Here is an 18,173-nt window from a genome sequence, read left to right as displayed (position 1 = left end):
TAATCCTAAAAACAAAATGTGATTAGATTATATGCCATTAAAGCTTGATCCAAACATACTTGTTTGATTTAGGGCATGTTATTTCTCTGTCACCTCCCATTCCAAGATGGAAGAGTGATATTTCTTTCTTTTTTTTTTTTTTCAATGTTTGTTTATTTTTGAGAGAGAGACAGAGCATGAGTGGGGGAGAGGCAGAGAAAGCGGGAGATAAGGAATCCGAAGCAGCCTCCAGGCCCTGAGTGGTCAGCACAGAGCCCGAACAGAGCTTGAACTCATAAACCAAACCATGAGATCATGACCTGAGCCGAACTTGGACACTTAACAACAGAGTCACCCAGGCACCCTGCAAGAGTGATATTTCTAAGTAAGCCTGGGAATGGGTATTCCCATTTCAGTAATGGGATACTAGGGAAGAGCTAGGCTGTTCTCCCAGGGTCACCTGCCATGCTGGTTGTTCATAACTGCTTTCTGGTCTTTTCACTTCCCTAATAGGTGTCTGCTAGTTTTGCATAGAATGTCTAGTTCATTGGTAGAAAGCCCATCCCTTAGATAGAACAAGATAAATCAAAGATTAAGCTACAAGATTTAATCAGGAGAACTTATCCAGATCATGGTAGTGTCTGTGTGAACAGACCTTCTTAAAGCAGGTTCAGCAGAACACTAATTCCATGGGATGTTGATGGATTTTATACCAAAACGGGTTCCAATGTGAAATAGTTTGGGAAGTTCCGAAGCTGAACAACTACTGGATATCTCAGATGATAGTGTGCTTTATGAATCAAAGGGAAGATGTATAAGTTTGTTTCACAAGCTTACTTAACCATGAATCTATCCCAGTTTTTCATAATGGAGCATGGCATATTAGAGAAGTGCTGTGTTAGAAAATAAAGCTGCCTCTAGATTTAACTTTACAGGACATGGCATGAAACAGAGGAATGTGCCAACCCATACCACACCACAGGGATAAATTCAGCAAAATTCAGACTCTGGGAGAACTTTGTAGCATGATGACTTGGTTTCATCAATAAGAAGTTGCGAAAACAAACAAAGGAATGAGAACCGATAGCCCAAAAGATGAGATATATCATCTAATCACAGTATATGAACCTTATTTGGAAGCTGATTCAAATGAACTGTAATAAGAAATAACTTAAAAGACAATAAAAATATTGTGAACACAGACTAAATATTTAGTGATGTTAAAGAATTTTCTGTTAATCTTTTTATGTGCTCATATTATAGTTAGGGATTTTTCTTAGAGCTGTTATCTTTTAGAGTTACACGCTAAAACATTATAGATGAAGGCATATGATATCTTTGATTTGCTTTGAATTAATGGGAGTAGAGTTGGTAATGGTTATGTGCTGATAATTGTTAAAGCTGGGTAATAGGTATCATTGAGTTTGTTTTACTGTTTTCTCTTTTCTGTGTTTGAAAATTTCCATGGTAAAAGGTTTAAAAAGAAGATTGTTAAATTTGTATTCCTTTTTCATGAGTTCATTAGAAATAACGAGGCCATAACTAATTTTAAATTTTTCTACTTGGTCTAGATTCTTCTCCAGCAGCTATCTTTGTTTCCCAGCCCCAAAAAGACCAGGATTTCTGAAGCATAGAATCCTTCTTGGATTCAGAGGTGTGATTTGTTGCAGAATGAAAGAGGTCACCAATGACATCCTTGTATATTTGGAGGAGTGTCTCATAGCCTTGCTTGTCCCTTTGCAATGTGGAAATGCAGTTGGCCCCAGAAAACACTGGTGGTCTAAATGAAGCACGTGTGCCCATAGAAAGCATTCTCTCTGCCGCCTGTGGTTTATAGGCCCCTGTCAGAGCATAGACAGCAGATGGGTCCTGTGCTACGTGCCCAAGAGCCAGTAGCACAAGGCAGTTAGGGGCAGGGCCCAAAGCAAGGAAAGTGGTGGTGCATTCCAACCAGAACGGAAGTTCTTATAAAAACTTTTATTCCTGTTACTGCAGTTTTAACAAAAAGAGATGTGTTTAGAAAAAGGAGGGGGGTTAGTTCTATTTGGGCCATACCATTTTAAGATATGTTCAAAACTCATCTCTTTTCTTCATTCTGTATCCTTTCCTACCTCACTCCCTCCAATCTCAAGCTGCTCACACACCCAGCCCCCCTTAGACTAGTTTAGTTTATTGCCAGTCATGATGCTGTCTGCTCTGGAAAGTAGCAGGAAAAGCTGATAAGGTGCTGAGGACAGAAATCTCTGGCCTTATCTCTCCCTAGCACACAGTGCCGAGAGTGCATCCTTTTCCTGTCCTAGGACAAGAGACATAAACCGACCATCTCCTGGCAGCAAGGACTTCAAACAGGGCTTGGGGGCCTGCCTCTACTTTCTATAAGAGCCAGAAAGGAGAAAGTGGGTCATTGCTTTTTTGAAAGTTGTTTTAGTACCGGTAAAAAAGTATATTGTCTTATAGTCAACAAACTAATTTATAAGAAGACACGCATTAAACAAAATGAAAAGAAGTAGAAATGGTGGAGTGAAGGGAAGGACTACCAAAACAGCCCAAGAGTTGTAAGTCATTGGGCTGTTTTTTTTTGGTTAGACTTTTGCCAGGGCGTAGGTTTGGACTGAGTGCATTAGATTTGGCTTTTCGTTTGTTGACAGATCAAGCACATGGTTTTGAGAGCCTTTGTGATAATAAGAAATTGACACACAGATGGCCCAGTGTTGGAAGAGAAGAGTATATTGGCTCATTTTTCCTTCTACCCCTCTGTCCTGCCAGGAAAACAGAAATAACATTCTCTCCCAGATTTTCATGCTGTGATGTTATGAAAATAGGATGAAGAGCAACCTTCCTTTGGGCTAGAGCACAGCCTTGGCTGGTGGGCAGGTGATGCCTTGCTTCTCCTGCTCTAGTCTGAAGGGACACCGGTGATGGGGTTCTGGGCATTATCATCCCCTCTGGACCTTCTTTGGAGCCAAACCACATAAAAGCAGAAGAGTCAGCCAACCTTGACAACATTCTGAATCATCTGGATCCCCAGAGAGGACATGCTTTGCAACCTAAGACTTTACAGTTTTGAGGAGACCAGGCTTGATACTTTGTTACTGTTTTTGAAAGACATTGGTCACTGGACAATTCTGATAGACAGCTAATTGTTGAAATTTTAAAAACTAATGATAACGTTAAGAATTGTGTGCATTCTATAATAGCAAGGCCTGATTTCATTCTTTTTTTAAATCTATGTTTGTTTGTTTGTTTGTTTTGAGAGTGAGTGAGAGAAAGAGAATTTCAAGTAGGCCTCATGCTATCAGCATAGAGCCCCACGCAGGTCTTGATCCCACAAACCATGGGATATCACCAGAGCCAAAATTGAGAGTCGTAAGCCATCCAGGAAACTTCCTCCCTTTTTTTTTTTTTAAATTTTTTTTTTTTTTTTTTTTTTTATTTCTAGGAGAGAGAGAGACAGCATGAGCAGGGGAGGGTCAGAGAGAGAGGGAGACACAGACTCTGAAACAGGCTCCCGGCTCTGAGCTGACAGTCAGCACAGAGCCCGACGCGGGGCTCGAACCCATGAACCGCGAGATCATGACCTAAGCGAAAGTCGGACGCTTAACCGACTAAGCCACCCAGGCGCCCCAACTTCCTCCCTTTTTAATGTTTATTTATTTTTGAGAGAGAGAGAGAGAAGCCTCATTTTATTCTTGAAAGCTTCTTACTCTCTGACTCTGAGTGCTGTGAAATTATCAAGGCTACACATTACAATGTTAGAATTGTAATGCACCTTAAAAATATAGCTGCCATTTTTCCACCTCTATTCAGAGAACCCTAGGGGTTCCTCAATGAGGCCTCAGGTGCCTTATAAAGGAAGAGGAGGTTTAGGACATGAGCTTTGGGTCCCCCTAATCCCACCTCCACCACAGTTCTGATGCATTACATATTGGCCCCTGTTTAAGATTGCATTTGAAGAGCATCACACAGTACAAAACTGTTTTTGAGAAAAGTCACTGAGTAGCCCTACTTCCTTATTTTGCACCTGGTTCACTTTGAGGCCCAGAAAGGCCAATAACTTGTCCAAGATCACACATTCTGTCAGATGTGAGTCAGAATTTTTTGACACTCAGGTGATGCCACTTGTACTACATTGAACACAGCACCTTTCTTTTGTTCCTTTGGTAGCTAATACTTTATACAACCACCACTCAAAGGATGGTCCACAAACCAGCCCATGACAAGGACAGAAATTAGAGTAAGCATTTAAGAACTTTTATAGCTTGATATTAAGTTCTATAAATTGGGATTTGGGTTTTTTATGTCTTTTTAGAATGTCCCTGTCCTAGGGGCGCCTGGGTGGCTTAGACGGTTAAGCGTCCGACTTTCGCTTGGGTCATGATCTCGCGGTTCGTGGGTTCGTGCCCGGCGTCGGGCTCTGTGCTGACTGCCAGCTCAGAGCCTGGAGCCTGTTTCAGTCTGTGTCTCCCTCTCTCTCTGACCCTCCCCTGCTCACGCTGTCTCTCTCTCTCTCTCCTAGAAATAAATAAAAAACATTTAAAAAAAAAAAAAAAGAATGTCCCTGTCCTAGTAGTTATTAATATTTTTAAATTTTATTTTACTTAGTATGTTGCAAAAGTCTTGGTCCACAATGGATTAGAGATTTTAAAAAGAAAAATAAACGGCCCTCGCCCCTGGTAGCTTGAGAAGCACTATGATATAGGGCATCGAATTTCCGGAGAGATGAAGTCAGTTAGGGGCAACAAACAGGAAGCAGGTCTTTAAAGAATCTTTTTGGATTCTAAGCAGGTAGGTAGGCAGCATTACTTCTTTTTTGCTTAAACTTTTAATATATTATCATTTTTCTTTATCAAATAAAAAATTATTATTTGTAAAAAACTAAGAGATTGTATATTTAATGTGTATAATGTATATGAGGATTACATTTTTAGTAGTAACAGTGTTTCTTTTTTATGAGCTCTTTAGAATTATAATCTCAATTTAATTGGTTATGGGTTTGTTGAACTGAGTTGTCTCGTAGTTGGTTTTCTTACCATTTAGTTTCTCTTTATCCTAAAAATAAATTCTCCCAATGTATTTTTTTAATTTTAATTTTCATTGTTATTGTGGTAAGATCATTTTCATGAGATATACCCAGGTCTTATAGTAGTAGTAGTAGTAGTAGTAGTAGTAGTAGTAGTACTTTCATGAGATATATGCAGGTCTTATAGTAGTTAGTAGTAGTAGTAGTAGTTTCATGAAATATATCCAGGTCTTGTAGTAGTAGTAGTAGTAGTAGTAGTAATTATTAATATTATTATTATTATTATTGTTTTATACTCTATCTCCCCTAGAACAGGAGCTTCTAAGGTACCTCCTTAGGTCAGTCCCTAAGGGACCAACCATACCCAGTCAGGTAAATAGTAGCTGCCTGGTGAATGTTCATGAGGGACTGGATGGCCAAATGTTTGGATCTGAGCCTTTTTAAAATATTATTTTTGTGTAATTAACTTTTATTTCATGACTCAGTGAGTTCAGAATTTTATTTAATGTACTCTTACTAGCTTAAATATCCTTTAAACATAGATTTTGCCCTACCAAATTTACTCCTAAAAAATATTTTTAGATGTTTTTCATTGTTATTTTGATTTCTGGTGAATTAAAAAGAGTATATAAAGATTAATCTTGTATAATATACAAGATTTTAGGAAGGGGCTTTTTTTAATAGTAATTTTACTTCTCGAAATTAACTTATTTTTTTCTTTAAAATAATCTTGACTATTCCAGATAACTATTCCTGTTCTAATCCTAGTTTCAAAATACTAGGTCTCTGAATTCTGCAAAAAGTGCTATGCTTTCTATAATAAGGGGCCTAAATTTGAGTTTTCATGATTCCTAAGCAACTTTAAAGTCTTGTGTAAAGATGGAAGAGACATCCCCTGTTCACCTTTGCTTCTGTTCTTTGAGATTCAGATACTAGCCTTCAGCTGTGGATAAAACTATTTGTCCTGCCTCCAGAGAGCAGTGAAGAGAACCAGTTGACCTAGAATTATAAAATGTAGTCAATTTGAATTATTTTTAGACTTCATTCAAAGAAGTTGGTGCTTATGTCACATTGATCTTTTCTAGCTTTGGAGGAGCCTCGTTTATCTTACAAGGGCCAGAATGTTGTGAAGTGTTGTCACGTGAGTCACTGCAACTTTCCAAGCCTTAGGACCTTTCAGGGAGGCAGGAAATCTGCTCCTTTTTTTCTTTCCCCTCTTTTTCCCCAGAGGCTGTATGACTCTTGTCAGTAGTTTTGATGTCAGTTACTTGAGAAGTTGCCATAGAGAACCATCCTTTTAAAACATGTTTATGTTGGCTTTTCTTAATGAATGGTAATTTGAGCAGCTGACAAGGCAACTGGAAGAAAAAAAAAAAAGAAGAAATGAACATCTTTGTTACCATTGGCCTTCCTATGAGGAATTTGGCATTATTTGTATTGCTCTACAGTTGTCCAGTGCCGAGTGAGATATTTTGTCCCTTCCAGTTCCCCATTATCTTCTCTGAGACATTCAGTTTATTTGTTTGAGTTTGTAAATTCCAAGCAAAATTTTAATGCTTAAATATTAGAAAGTTATCTCTATAGACTTATAGGGTATTGAAAGTTCTTTTTGATATCTGATCACTTCATCACCAAACTTTCTCCTTGTCTACCATCCTATGTTGCTTGAAGTCAGATAGTAGTTAGCAGCCTCTCTATCATTCACTAGCATTAATTCAGGAAGACAGAGATTCAAAAGTCCCATCAAACCCAAAGCTCCCCAGTTCCATATATATGTATATGTATGAGTCTCTGTGTGTGTGTGTGTGTGTGTGTGTGTGTGTGTATACCTCAGAAGCATTCAACATTTCCAAAAAGCAGATCATATTTTATGATAAATGTATTTATTTGTTCAGCAAATATTTACTTAGCATCTGTGTTTCTTTATATACTAGGGAAAAAATACACTTACAGAAATTTTTTACTGATGAAATTCAAATTTTTATTTATAGACACTGATATTTGACATAATATTGACATAATTTTCACATGTCATGACATGGTCTTTTGATTTTTTTCCCCCCTAATTTAAAATGTAAAAACTAGGACACCTGGGTGGCTCAGTCAGTTAAGCATCCAACTCTGGATTTCAGTTCAGGTCATGATCTCATGGTTCATGGCTTTGAGCTCCACATCAGGTTCTATGCTGACAGTGTAGTCTGCTTGGGATTTTCTCTCTCCCTCTCTCTCTCTCTGTCTCCCTGTCTCTCTCTCCCCTGCCCCTCCCCCACTTGTCCTGTCTCTCAAAAATAAATTTAAAGAATAAAATGTAAAAACCTCCCTATTCCGCCCCCCCCCCCCCCAGAGAGAGAGAGAGAGAGAGAGAGAGAGAGAAAGCACGGGTGGGTTAGATGGGCAGAGGGAGATAGAAAGGGAATCTCAAGCAAGCTCAACACTCAGCACAGAGCCCAAGATGAAGCTCAGTCCCAGGACCCTGGGATCAGATTAACTTGAGCCAAAATCAAGAGTCAGACACTCAAGCGACTGAGCCACCCAGGTGTCCCTAGAATGTAAAAACCTATTTTTAGCTAGTGAAGTGTACAGAGATCAACAGCAGTCTGGATTTGTCAACCTGTACCAGAGAGAACTCTACTGGAACCCCTCCAGAGTGGGCTTCTAAAACATGTCCCAGGTTCTTGTTTATACACGCACACCTGCCCCCCACATACACAGTGTCTATAGGTGTTTTCCAGTTGAGTTGTTGCCTAATTCCAGTTCTGATATTACATTTTTATTTTATTTAGTTAGTTTTTTTAATGTTTGTTTATTTTTGAGAGGAGAGAGAGCACAAGCAGGGGAGGAGCAGAGAGAGAAGGAAACACAGAATCTGAAACAGGCTCCAGGCTCTGAGTTGTCAGCAGAGCCCAACATGGTGCTTGAACCCACAGACTGTGAGATCGTGACCTGAGCCATAGCTGGATGCTCAACTGACTGAACCACCGAGGCGCTCCTTATTTAGTTTTGAGAGAGAGACAGAGAGAGCATGTGTGTGAGCAAGTGAGAGAGGGGGAAGGGCAGAGGCAGAGAAAGAGAATCTCAAGCAGACTCCACGCTCAGCATGGAGCCTGTTGCAGGGCCCAATCCCATGACCCTGAGATCATTACCAGAGCTGAAATCAAGAGTCAGATGCTCAACTGACTGAGCCACCCAGGCACCCCATTACATTTTTTATTTTTAACCCAACTTTTAATCAAAACTTCTCCTCAATCAGGTGGAGTTTTGCATTTGTTTTTAACCCTTGTGCTTGTGATGCTTTCTAATCCTAAAAGCAATTATGTTTCCCAGGAGGATTTCCTAAGGATGGTTACAGTTGAGACTTGGTATGTTTAGCCTAAATCCAGATGGGAGTGATGGAGATCTTGGAGGGAGAAAAAAAAAAAAAAAACACAAAATTTCACACATGAATAAGCCTTTTGTGAGTGCAAACACAGCGCTTTGTCAATAAAACACTGAATGTTTCCAATTATATGGAAACCAAAAAGGTATATTAGAAAGCAAAAGAAATGCCAGTATGGTGGGACACGTCCTGCTTTCTGTCTAATGGTATGGATCACTGCTTAGCTTACCCTTTAGAAGCAAACCCATTTAGATGACTCCCTAGAATCAGAGGCTTTCCCAGGTTGTATTTTCAGCTCATGATACAACCTGGGCTGTACCTTAACAGCTTGCAATTGGGGGCTTATAAAGTGGAACTTTTATCCAGCTCTTTGTCTTCTCAGAATAAGCCCCTACCTTTGCCTCTAATATGCCCTAGAACTTTCTTGCTGTCCCACCTTTTATTTTACAAGAACAGTTCAGCCCCTGCATGCTGTTTTGTTGCTGTGTCCAGCCAGTCCCACAGAGGTGCATGTGACCGTTCTCATACAACACAGCACCTATTTTTTTTCCAACTTACTTACGTCCTGGGAGGTGACTATGGAAACATGTGTAGTAATAGACCAGAGAAGTGTGTGGATCAGTTGACTGAGCTCCTCCACATCACTAAGAGCCACAGGAAGTAACTGGCTGATTACTCTGAAAGGCACTGAGCTATACTTTGCAGTAGTTAGAGAAACAGTGTGCACCAGGAGGCATGGTGGCATCTGATGAGAAGGGAATGGTTTCGTGTAGATGGAAAGAATATATGCTGCAAAATGCTGACTGTCTCCTTCCTAACGTTCCAAGTGCCTTCTGGTCATTAGGCCTGCCTGGCATGTGACACACCGGTATCAACAAATACAAAGCTTATGGCTCAGTGGGTGGCAGTGGGGGTGTCTCCCAAGCTTTGTGGGCTTGGTGTCTTATGTGCTTTCCCTGAGCACTCACCATGTAGTTGTTCTTCATTAGAGAGTATGTGTGCCAAATATAAATGAAATAGAAATGGCCTCTGCCCTCAAGGAACTTAACATTTCCTTGGGAAGATGCTTATGAAGCAAATTACACAAAATCAGAAAACAGAAGTCACTAATTAATTGCTAGTCACAGACAGTAAACAAGGGAGGATGTCCTACAAGGCATCAGATTTGTTGAAAAGAGCAGTTTTGCACTTGATCTTCAAGAAGGTGATGCACCTGGGGCGCCCAGGTGGCTCAGTTGGCTAAGTGTCTGACTCCTGGTGTCAGCTCAGGTCATGATCTCACAGTTTGAGTTCGAGCCACATATCAGGCTCTGTGCTAACAGTGCGGAGCCTGCTTAGGATTCTCCCTCTCCCTCTCTTTCTACCCCTCCTCTGCTCACTCTCTCTGTCTCTCAAAATAAATAAATAAACTTAAAAAAAAAAAAAGGTGATGCACCTGACTATGTGTTAACGATCTGCAAAAACATCATCAGCCCACATACTGAGTGATGGCATCAGCCCACTCTGCCCCTCCACTGGCAGAGGGTTTAATGGTACACATTCCGGCAGGACCTTCATCTTGACAAGTGATGAAACCACTTCATGAATGTATCTCTGTCCAAAATGATTGGGTACAATTTCCACAACTCAGAAGTACATCAAGACTTAATTTGTGCTTGTCAGAACTGTCCTGGTGAAAACTGGGAAAAGATAGAAAACATTCTTTCAAACCACTCACTTGCCAAGCTTTCTTAACTTTTCACAGACAAATCCACCACAGGCTGAGGACAGACAGACAAGACTGAAAGTGAGCATTTGTTCATCACAGGCAACAGCTATCAGAGCTGATAACTCCAGTGGCTAAATCCATTGCTCTTGAGCTCTGGAGGTCTACTTTTTCTTTCAATGAGGAAAGTTCATTGAAGGATTACTGTTGCAGCGTTGCTCTGTGTTTTAACATGGAAATCAAAAGGTTTCAGTCATCTTATCATTTAAGATCAGCAGTGACAAATGAGAAAGGCTGGTGAGCTGAAAGGCTTTTGCCTTTGAAACCCCACCCCTGGACTAGTTTGCTATCATTAGTTAAGATTTGATATTTATGATGCATTTGCCCCCAAACACCTCACTGAATCTTCAACCCAGACTGCTTTGTTTTCCTGCCCTGAAAGATTCTAACAATCTTCTTTTGAGAGCAATAAAAGAGAATCCTCTTTATTTGGGCATTCTGCTGTTAATCCACTTGGTACACTTGTTTGAAAGGCACAGAAGATTGTGAACCCAGAAGTGCTTGAGCATATAGCTCATTGAGCTGCAAAGCCTCTAGAGAGAAATACTTAAGAGAAACAAAGAACAAACTCATAATTCTGTAGACGTTTGAGAAAAGTTGACTCGCATAGCTTGGGGCATCTTCCGGGCACCTGAGATGGTTGTATTATATTATAATTGATGTCTTCAGGATCTCTCTCTGCAAGGTCTTGTTTCCTTTGCATCCTTTCTGCCCCACTGTCCCTAATCCCAGTGGTAATTTGGAACTGCCAGAGGTAGGTTTAAGTGCCAAGATTCTCCAGCTCTCAGTGTGGCACACAGTATAGTCTTGGACCACTTGATCTCAATGTTGCTGAGAGAAAACTGAGACAAAGCAAGTCAGCAGTCGGAGGGGCCGCCTGCCTCACCAAGCGATCACCGTCTGCATAGGAAGTGTCCACGTGGAGGCTATAAGACATCTGTCCAGGAGGGAGTCTTGCCTTAAGTGGAAGGTTGGACTTGGCACTTACTTCCTGCCTCAAAACACTCACATTTTGCTAAGTGAATTTACATGCTAATATGACTAATTATAAAACTCTCAAGCCTGGCTTTGGGCTATTTTTTCTTTATATAAATTGCAAACTAGACAAGAGTCTTTTTTTCTGTTCAGAAAGTAGTGTCTATTTCTGGTGACACTTTTTCCTACATTGAAGCGTTTGCATCAGTTAACTTCCACCCTCATCAAAGGCGAGCACAGATCTTGGCCCATGGATTATATGACCAACTGACATATATTTCAGTATTGGGATGATTTCTGAAGAGAGAGACAGTGACAAGTGAGTCTGTGACAGGCTGTAAGTTAGGATGCCGTAGCGGGAAGAGAAAGGGCTTTGTGTCTGGTAGCCGTGGGACTGAATCGCCCTGCTGCCAGTTCCTGCCACAAGATCTGCACAGTTAAGCACTTTGAGTGGCCATTTCTACCTCTGTAGAATAGAATGCCTCTCCTCAGGTTGCTGTGAGGGTCACATGAGATGACTTATGATAATAAGTGACTGACATGTTGAAGGCGTCCAAGAAATGATAGCTGCTTCCTTCAGTACCCCCGGGTATGGCCACTTTGGGGAAAGTTTCCTTATGTGATTGTGTGGAGGGTTCCCACAGGGTTCTTCTGGCTTGAATCCGTTGACGTTCTGTGAAGTGAGGAACAGGTCCTCCCGAGTTGAACACTCAGGTTTTCTGGGAACAGACAGTATTAACTCATGAAACAGTTTTTAGAGCAACACAAGAGTAGTTTCTAAAATACATTGAAAATATTTCAAGAATCTAAATGCACTTTGGATCTTTCTGATTGACGGAAAGGAAGGTAGTACAGTGGGTAAGTTACAAATTTAGGAAGAAGTATTTTTTTTTTAAACTGTTTTGTTAATTCCCTTACCATTTCCCCTCCTCATTCACGGGCCCCTTTCTTTGAAAAGCTTCTTCATCTTAGGTCCTGGGCATGCACAGTTACACTGGACATGTCCCTGCCCTGGCTGAGTGTGGAGTCCTGTGACCTGACCAGTCATGGTCAGGCACAGAGGCTAGGGGTTCCCATGCTCCCAGCTGCCTAACTCCCTCACATATGACTCTCCCACCTGCATCCGTCACTGGACCCAAGTGAAAGCCTGCATTTTTTCTTGCACATGCCATTACGAGATAGCTATTCAAGCGCTGGGCACACTCAAGCCAGAACTTAAAACATTCTAGATTGTGGTGGCATAAAAGCCAAGGGAGAGGTTGCCAGGCTATTCATCCCAGAATCCCGCTGCATTTTTTATTCCAGTCAGGTAAAATCATTAGCATTTCCCCTATGCTGTGCCTTTGGAGAACACAAGGTTAGGGTATGTGAAAGATCAATGGAGATTTTCAAGCCAAGGTCTAGAAAAAGAGAACCTTCAAAATCGTTAAGTACGAAATGAGAGTTTGTTATCATTTTTAAAGTTTTAGATTTTTACTATCTTTCTTGGAATTTGGGATGATTTCCAGGATGTAGGTGTAAAATAGATGCATCCTCCAGTTAATAGTTGCTCCAATTTTTTGTTTTTGTTGATTTTAGCCTCTATATAGTGTCTGTTCTTTTAAACAAATTTTTCACAGCTGTTCAACACAAAACAGCGTTTGGCTCTTTCAGCTCTTCTGAATGGTCTTACTGGATCTGCTGCATGCATTCTTACAAGTGGTGTAAAAATGTTATTTCCACAGGTAGACTGTAGGATTAGTCTCACTGCTGCATCTTGGCTTAGCAGTGGGTTAGTAGTTTTCAATGAACAGAATTGATCTGTCTGCTTATATACTATATACTTCTCTCGTATATCATAGAGAAATGGCCAGCACAAGCATCTTTTCAGAGATCAGTGAATTTTAGGGCTTCAAAGGACCTTAGAAGTTACCTCATTTTGGGGTGCCTAGGTGGCTCAGTTGGTTAAGCGTCTGACTTCAGCTGAGGTCATGATCTTGTGGTCTGTGAGTTCGAGCCGCACGTCGGGCTCTGTGCTGACAGCTCAGAGCCTGGAGCCTGCTTCGGATTCTGTCTCCCTCTCTCTCTGCCCCTCCCCCACTCACACTGTGTCTCTGTCTCTGAAAAGTGAATAAACCTTAAAAAAAAAAAAAGGAGTTACTTCATTTAATGTCCTTCTTTGAGTTGATAGTAGGTAATTGAGGGCTAGAGAGGTTATGGGATTTACCTAAGGACCTCAATTAATTAACAGCAAGAATTAGAATTTTTTAAAAAAGTTTCTGAATCTCTAACTTAAATCAAATGTTTACTAAGATGACTAGCTAACCATATCTCCCTTGGTAGTATTTTGTATGGAACTAGAAGTTTTCAAGCTATTTGTAAATTTATTTTACTTGTTTTTAGAACACCATTAGCAAACTGGTGTATTCCCAAAGCTTATGAAGTAGTTAAAATGACATTTGTTATTACAGATTTTTTTTTGAGGTTGTATTTTGTGTTTAATAGAAATGTTGGAAAGATGCAAATTGTCTGTGTTTTAAACAAGAAAATAACTCTTGCTTTTTTCAGTACTTACTTACTTTGAAGTAGAGACCAAATATGAAAAGTGCTGGTTTTCTTGAAAAGCTGTACATTTTTAATATTCATGGACCAGAATGTAGAAACTGGGATTATAATCACTGTAGTAAAACTAGGTTTATAATTTGTAAATTCATAAAATATGGACTTACAAAGTATGAATCCTGGGCACTGCTCCTACAGGAATTCAGATCAGCAACTGATTCCTGCAGTTTCTATGGTTTTTAAAACAGATACAGTCCTGTAGTGTGGGAGGGTGGCTGCCCTTGGCATTAAGTGGCTCTGCCCATCAAGTTTGTTTTGCCTACACTTCCTTTGAGATAAATAGGATTTGTGTGCTGGCACCTCTTACTTGTCTCCATGCCCTGCTAAGCTTGGTGTGCAGTGGCCCGTGGTTATTAAAATCCTTATCACCATAAGGAGTTAATTATGAGCATAGTTATTTTCTGGGATTAGAAAGGCCTGCTGAATTCAACAAGTGACTCAAAAATAGTCTTACATTTCCTACTAGTTAAAAGTGTGATTAATACCAGCAGTTAGTTCCTGTGATTAAACTGCTAAATGCAGGAATTCAGGAGGTAATAAATAGGTGAGCAAGGTAAGGAGCCATAAGATATAATTTAAATTTGAGTTCCTCAGACACAGAAGAGTTGGCCTGCATAAGATAAACTCCTTTTAATGCCATGAAACTAAATGAAATCTGTTTTACATAAAGGGGCCACTTTCACAGACTGCTGTCTGGGTGTGGCTGTGTGCCCTTAAATGGAAGGCAAGACCATTCTTGTCCATTAAACTGGGATCAGTTAACACCAGGAGACCTTGAGAAGACTTTTCATTCTGCTCTGCAGAACTTCAGCTTTTTCAACATTTAAGAAATAAAAAGACAAATGAAATGGCCTTGTTTTTTCCTCCTGGGGCAGCTATTTTTAATTTTTTTGCACAATTACCTGATGGGATTGTAGCCAAAACTGAATGCTGATAGGTAACATTTGAACTTCTTCCCAAGGCTTAGTTGGTTTATTCCATATGTTCTGCATTTTGCAGTTCAAATTTTTTTTTAAATTTTTTTTTTTAATGTTTTTATTTATTTCTAGGAGAGAGAGAGACAGCGTGAGCAGGGGAGGGTCAGAGAGAGAGGGAGTCACAGACCGAAACAGGCTCCAGGCTCTGAGCTGGCAGTCAGCACAGAGCCCAACGCAGGGCTCGAACGCACGAACCACGAGATCATGACCTAAGCGAAAGTCCGACGCTTAACCGACTAAGCCACCCAGGCGCCCCTGCAGTTCAAATTTTTAAAAATTGACTACATGATGAGGTCCCAACAGTTTATTTTTGCTCTTGATTCCCTTGCTTTTGGGGATGTGTGGAAACTAATTTGACAATAAACTATTTGTAAAAAAAAAAAAAAAAAATTGACTACATGATTGTGTGTCTTGGGCCCTGAATAAAATAAGCTGTGTGTTGACTGGATATGCTGTGATACAAGGTGAGGTACCCTTTAATGAGAGCTCTCTGGGGCAGTGGACACTCAAAGCTCAATTGTTCATCGATGGAATATTAATTCTGTTGGAATTTCAAAAAGGATGCTACATTAATTCCACTGAGCTGGGTTTTGGGTTCTGAATCAAGAAAATGCATGGTCCGTTTATATGTGTTGGGTTTATAATAAAGTTCGCTGCACAGGCAGAACTTTGCCAGTTCAGAATAATTTGTAAAATCCCTAATTTGGAAACTGATTTATTCAGAAAACCATTTACCCACCCTTCCAACATGAAAGGGTCAGACGACTAGTCTCTTCCTGTACAAATAAGTGATTATGAGGGAAGAAGCCAGGTAATTATGAAAACCTAAGTTTAGCATTATTTAATGGCTTGATTACTTTAAAAGTTTCTGTGGGCATAGTTCTTCTAGATATTGACATAACTTAAAGCATAGTCCTTATATTCCTTATCTTGTAGTTACTTTCTTCTCACATATTTTCATTGCCTTACTGCCAGCCAGCCACAACCCATATGGTGATACTAGCATTTCATTTTTTATTCTGGCCGATTAAGTTAGGAATTTTCTCGCTTCTGAAGCCTTACAGCTGAATGTATTTATTTAAAATTAAAATATAAACCCCACTTAATCCCAGCTGTTATGAGTGAGTAAATTCTTCACATTTGCAAACAAAACTAACACAGCCATGAGTATCTAATCTATGTCAGAGTAGGCATGGGGCCATCTCCCTTCTTTCCACTCCCAGCCAAGGAGAGAAGGGCTCCTCACGCTAACCTGTTCTCTCTGAGAGGAGGAAGGAACACCTTCAACTTCAGTCATGGTGCATTCTCTCCTGGAGGGCCACCTTCTGCCTTCAGAGGAGACAGGTGTTCCTTGACACACCAGCTTCTAGTTGGTGTTAGGCTCCTGTTATAGAAGGGTTAACATACACATGTGTCATCTGTGTTTCTAGGTCAATGCACAGACTTGTCTAATCGAAAACAGAGCTGAAATAGGTGTCCAACAAAATCACAGAGTTGGAGAACTTCAGTGTCCCTGTTTTTTAAGGGAGATTCTGGGTACTTAGTCATCGTTTATAACATTGTTGCTAAGGAGCTGTTTACTCAGAATTCCAGGGAAGTGACTTATGTAGCTAACATATGGAGTTAGCTTCTGTCTCTTTGAATACATATAGTGTTCAAGCCAGTGTCTGGCTGCCTTGTTCTGTACTCTGCAGTTCAGCTCTGCCAAAGGGGAGAGAAGGAGATAAGGGGGAAGTCAGGCACACAGCCTGGTCTCCTGGTGTGTGAGAATAGCTCCATGTGCAGGCCTCCGGGATGCTGTGAGGAGTCAGCAGCTGACGCCTAACTGGTTGTAACTATTTTCCCCACCGTAGGATGATTCCAGCCCTGCCACTCCAGATGGGAATGCACCCTCCACTACGACGACCAGTGCCTTCACCATCCAGGAGTACTTTGCCAAGCGGATGGCGGAGCTAAAGAACAAGCCACAGGTCACAGCTGCAGGACCTGACCTCATTGAGACCCAGATGGAAAGGAAAAGGGGAAAGAAAAGAAAGAAGGAGGCAAAAGATAAAAACGTGGAGAATTACACCGAACCCAAGACCAAGAAGAAGAGAGACCAAGTTGATTGGCAGCTCAGAGACCCTTGTTGGGACGAGAATTCTGGTGTTTCTCCTGAGGATGGAGAGGATTGTCCTGTGGGCCAGGACATTGCCCCAAAGCCCAAAAACAGGAAGCAGAAGAAAAAGCTACTAAAGCAAGTTGAGAGAGCAGTGGATGCTACATTAGATGAAATGCCAGTGAAAAAGAAGAAGAAAGGTCCCAAATAAATTCTCTGGAGCCAGGGCCTTCCAGCCACTCAGATGTCAGGGTGCGGTGAGCAAACACCTTTGGCCTGAAGTCAAAGCAGAGTTCACCCAAGGGAGCTTTGACATGCCCAGGGGTTGCTGAGTCTCGCCCTCTCACCAGGTTTCCCCAGCGTATTCCCAGAGAACTTTCTAATGTTCCAAATCATGGCTCTCATAAACAAATAAATTTTCTTTTTAGACCATGAGCACTTCAGCACGAGTGTTTCTTCATATTTATTTGAACACATGGTTATGTGTGCGCACATGTGTGTGTAGGTATGTCACAGTCTGTATTTGCTCTTGATTTCCTTCAGTAACAATGAATTTTGCTTCCTCCTTAAGGATTTGGTCTAATTAAAGGATTAAGAGACAATAGTTTAGATTCAGATAGTTCTTTTTGTTCTGTAGCCAACCATACGTTTTTGCCAAGCAGGTATTATATGATTACATTCCCAAATCAGAGTTTTGTTTGGTTTAGTTTGGTTTTGATGGGGAAATTGTTTTAATACCCTCTCTTCCACTGAGCGATGATGGCCCTGTGTTCTGAGGTCTTATCCCCAGAACGACAGAGTTTAGGAAGTGAACAGACTCTGAGGACAGTGTGACCTTCCAGGTCTCTCAGGACGCCCCTCAGCTGTTCCTCACTGGGTATGGGCCATCAGATCTATTTCCATGTGGTTGTGCTTGAGGATAGTCCCCTGTCGTGGGCTGTGCCTTATTTGTAATGATCATGAGTTTCAAAAATACTGAGAATCTAAGGTCATGAAATTAATTTCCTCTGGAAGTCAGTCAGTCTCTAGCTTGGGACTGCCTTATGAAGTTCTTAAAAGTATAAATATTACATACATAGTAAAAGGTATCTTTCCATCCTGCTCAAACCAAAAGGTGTCACCTCGTTGTGTTTTTCCTGATGTCTCCCACACCCTGGCAAGTCTCCCTGTGTGCTGGTTAATCTTTCCCTGCGCAGCTTTGCTTCAGACTCCCTCGCGCCCTCTTTGGGAAACAAAGTGAAAAAGAAAACACTTGATTAAGTTTTGGGGATACAGGCCTCCTGTTTTCCCAGCCTCTTTGCCCTCTTCTACTTACTGTCTTCTCATCTCTTCCTTCTTTTCTTCTTCATCCTTTTTCCCTTTTACTCCCTCTTCCCTGCTCT

The 18,173-nt window shown here is 40.9% G+C and overlaps 1 protein-coding gene across 1 annotated transcript in view; it reads left to right on the top strand.

The window, feature by feature from the left end:
* The window catches only part of PINX1 (PIN2 (TERF1) interacting telomerase inhibitor 1), an 86,692-nt gene extending 69,466 nt beyond the window's left edge, over window positions 1-17,226 (top strand). The window contains exon 7 of the mRNA XM_039222335.1: window positions 16,547-17,226. Within this exon, the coding sequence (XP_039078266.1) occupies window positions 16,547-17,002 (456 nt within the window). The 3' untranslated portion in view covers window positions 17,003-17,226. The remainder of the gene's footprint in view (window positions 1-16,546) is intronic.
* Window positions 17,227-18,173: the final 947 nt, after the last annotated feature.

The sequence above is a fragment of the Hyaena hyaena genome, unplaced genomic scaffold (genome assembly GCF_003009895.1).
Source record: "Hyaena hyaena isolate Hyena2069 unplaced genomic scaffold, ASM300989v1 scaffold_1104, whole genome shotgun sequence".
In the NCBI taxonomy this organism is placed as follows: domain Eukaryota; kingdom Metazoa; phylum Chordata; class Mammalia; order Carnivora; family Hyaenidae; genus Hyaena; species Hyaena hyaena.
This window is presented reverse-complemented; position numbering and strand designations above follow the sequence as displayed.